The sequence below is a fragment of the Limulus polyphemus genome, unplaced genomic scaffold, assembly GCF_000517525.1.
Source record: "Limulus polyphemus unplaced genomic scaffold, Limulus_polyphemus-2.1.2 Scaffold2372, whole genome shotgun sequence".
NCBI classification, from domain to species: Eukaryota; Metazoa; Arthropoda; class Merostomata; order Xiphosura; family Limulidae; genus Limulus; species Limulus polyphemus.
Window position 1 is genome coordinate 124,183 of NW_013667982.1, and position 1,400 is coordinate 125,582.

Below are 1,400 nucleotides of genomic sequence, written 5' to 3' on the forward strand. Positions count from 1 at the left end.
AAAACATTTATAAATATACTGGACAAAGATGTAATTCAGTAAAACAATGAAATATGAGTAAATGTGATTCTGGCATTTCAATCACATTACTTCTTCTTCTTTTGTAATTCTTAGTTGAAAATCCAGTTTGACGAAGAGCCTACAACATTCACGTATCCTTCTGAATCATTTCTCGTTTCCCAAATGTTAAACGAATATGAAAATATTCCAGAAGGTAATATTTCAACAGGATCAACCGAACAGTTAACTTCAACTTTAGCTAATGGTGAAACGAGTAAGTTTTATTTTCTTTTATTAGAAGCTATATTTTACATATTAAAAAAACAACAACATTCGAGTCGTTCGTTCACTCACGAGTTTAATTGTGAAACGTAACGTAAGGTTAGCACACGTAGAAGTTAGCCTATCAACAGTGTGACCTCTATTAGCTTGATGTAACACTGGTACTCACGGAGGCTAGCCAATCAACAGCGTGACTTTCATTAGCGTGGTGTAACACTGGTATTCACGGAGGTTAGCCTATCAACAGTGTGACTTTCATTAGCGTAATGTAACATTGGTACTCACGGAGGTTAGCCTACCAACAGTGTGACTTCAATTAGTGTAATGTAAGGCCGGTACTCACGGAAGTTAGCCTATCAACAGTGTGACTTTCATTAGCGTGGATGTCCTGTTAATTAAATAAACCCTCAAAACATTGAAATGTATGTTAAGTATGACAATTTCGAATAGACTAAAACTGAGTTAAATTGTAATTTAAATTTAGTAGTTAAATATTTGCTGATATATCTCCAATTTATGATACTTGCCAACAAGATTGATACACACAGTTTTCTTTTTTAATACAAATATGTTTTAATATACAAACAACAATACAATTTACAATAACAGTTATTACGAACAATGATTTATATACAAAAGTTTCACAAACTTTCAAGCAATATAAAGTCTTCTTTCTAGTCTGGAACTTCCTTGATATCTTATCGAGGGTTGACGATGAGCGAATTAATTTCGAGTTGACGTAGGTATAATTCACTTAACAGGGAGCTAGCTAGCTCTGTGAAATTCACTGGTCACACGCCGATTACAGGTCGAGTTTCCACCGATGACGTTAGGTAGTGTTTTGTAAAAGTACTAATGTCCGATATGAATCCACTGAAGTTAAATGGTTTGTAATGTACGAAATTTATAAACGTTCCTGGTCAATATATCTTAAGTTTCCCGATTAATTAGCGTTATAACAATCACAGTTATAGCTTCCGAAGTTTATAGCGAACCAATAACATATACTGTTTTTAGCGCGTCGCGTTGGTTATATTTATAGGCGTGTGGAGAGTTTCTCGAAAAATTCAGATTACATGACAATACAAAGCTACACTGATGTTTACGTACACACACAT

The 1,400-nt window shown here is 34.1% G+C and overlaps 1 protein-coding gene across 2 annotated transcripts in view; it reads left to right on the plus strand.

The window, feature by feature from the left end:
* Nucleotides 1–1,400, plus strand: part of LOC111087609 — a 27,712-nt gene that overhangs the window by 4,827 nt on the left and 21,485 nt on the right. For both annotated transcript variants that reach the window (XM_022394834.1, XM_022394833.1), the window contains exon 2: nt 115–274. In XM_022394834.1, coding sequence (XP_022250542.1) covers nt 115–274 — 160 coding nt within the window. The remainder of the gene's footprint in view (nt 1–114; nt 275–1,400) is intronic.